Source organism: Austrofundulus limnaeus, unplaced genomic scaffold, assembly GCF_001266775.1.
Source record: "Austrofundulus limnaeus strain Quisiro unplaced genomic scaffold, Austrofundulus_limnaeus-1.0 Scaffold1011, whole genome shotgun sequence".
NCBI classification, from domain to species: Eukaryota; Metazoa; Chordata; class Actinopteri; order Cyprinodontiformes; family Rivulidae; genus Austrofundulus; species Austrofundulus limnaeus.
Genome location: NW_013953413.1, coordinates 103,799 through 104,625, shown reverse-complemented (window position 1 = coordinate 104,625; position 827 = coordinate 103,799). Strand labels below are relative to the sequence as shown.

Here is an 827-nt window from a genome sequence, read left to right as displayed (position 1 = left end):
TTTATTTATTTATTTTTTATTTATTTATTTGGCTGATTTGTAATCGAACGTTTACTTCTGTCTCCAACAGACAATAGTCGCAGAGCATGAAATCAGAAACATTTCGTGTGCCGCCCAAGACCCAGATGACCTGTGCACATTTGCTTACATTACCAAGGATTCAAAGAGTGGCCACCACTTCTGTCACGTCTTCAGCACTGTGGAAGTGGTGCGTAATGAAACACTTGTTTAAGCAGAAAAATGAGCACTGCAGATCACATTAACTAACACAAAACTGACTATAACTCATTGTGTTTTAATAATTATATTTGAAAAATCTGCACAAAAATCCTGTTATAAGTGATCAACACAAAAAGGACTATAAGTAACTATAAATAACGTTCATAACTTTCATATCCAAGTTGTTTATTGTTCTTCAGTTATCTGTTCCGATATGCATTCTGTTCTTTGTCCTTTCTTCATTTTTTTCATTTATGCTTTTTGCACAATACCTATATTCTTGCACATTACACATTCACTGCATATTACTTGTATCTGAACATTACTCGACAAAACTCAACCAATGCAATGATGCACAAACAGTGTAATTTTGTTATTTTTGTATAGTATTCAAATTTATACACTGAGTCGAGGGCACCACAATTTCGTTGTTTCTGGAAAGCAACAGTAACAATAAAGATTTAATCGAATCTTATCGTATCGTATCATATTCTTGTCGTGCCTTATCTTATCGTATCGTATCGTATCGTATCTTATCTCATCTCATCTCATCTCATCTCATCTCATCTCATCTCATCTCATCTCATCTCATCTCATCTCATCTCATC

General features: G+C 34.1%; 1 protein-coding gene across 1 annotated transcript in view; it reads left to right on the top strand.

The window, feature by feature from the left end:
* Window positions 1-70: 70 nt before the first annotated feature.
* LOC106533736 (ankyrin repeat and SAM domain-containing protein 1A) overlaps window positions 71-827 on the top strand; it is a gene marked incomplete at its 5' end in the record, with an annotated part of 2,928 nt that continues 2,171 nt past the window's right edge. Inside the window, 1 exon segment of the mRNA XM_014030161.1 lies at window positions 71-208. Coding sequence (XP_013885615.1) covers window positions 71-208 — 138 coding nt within the window.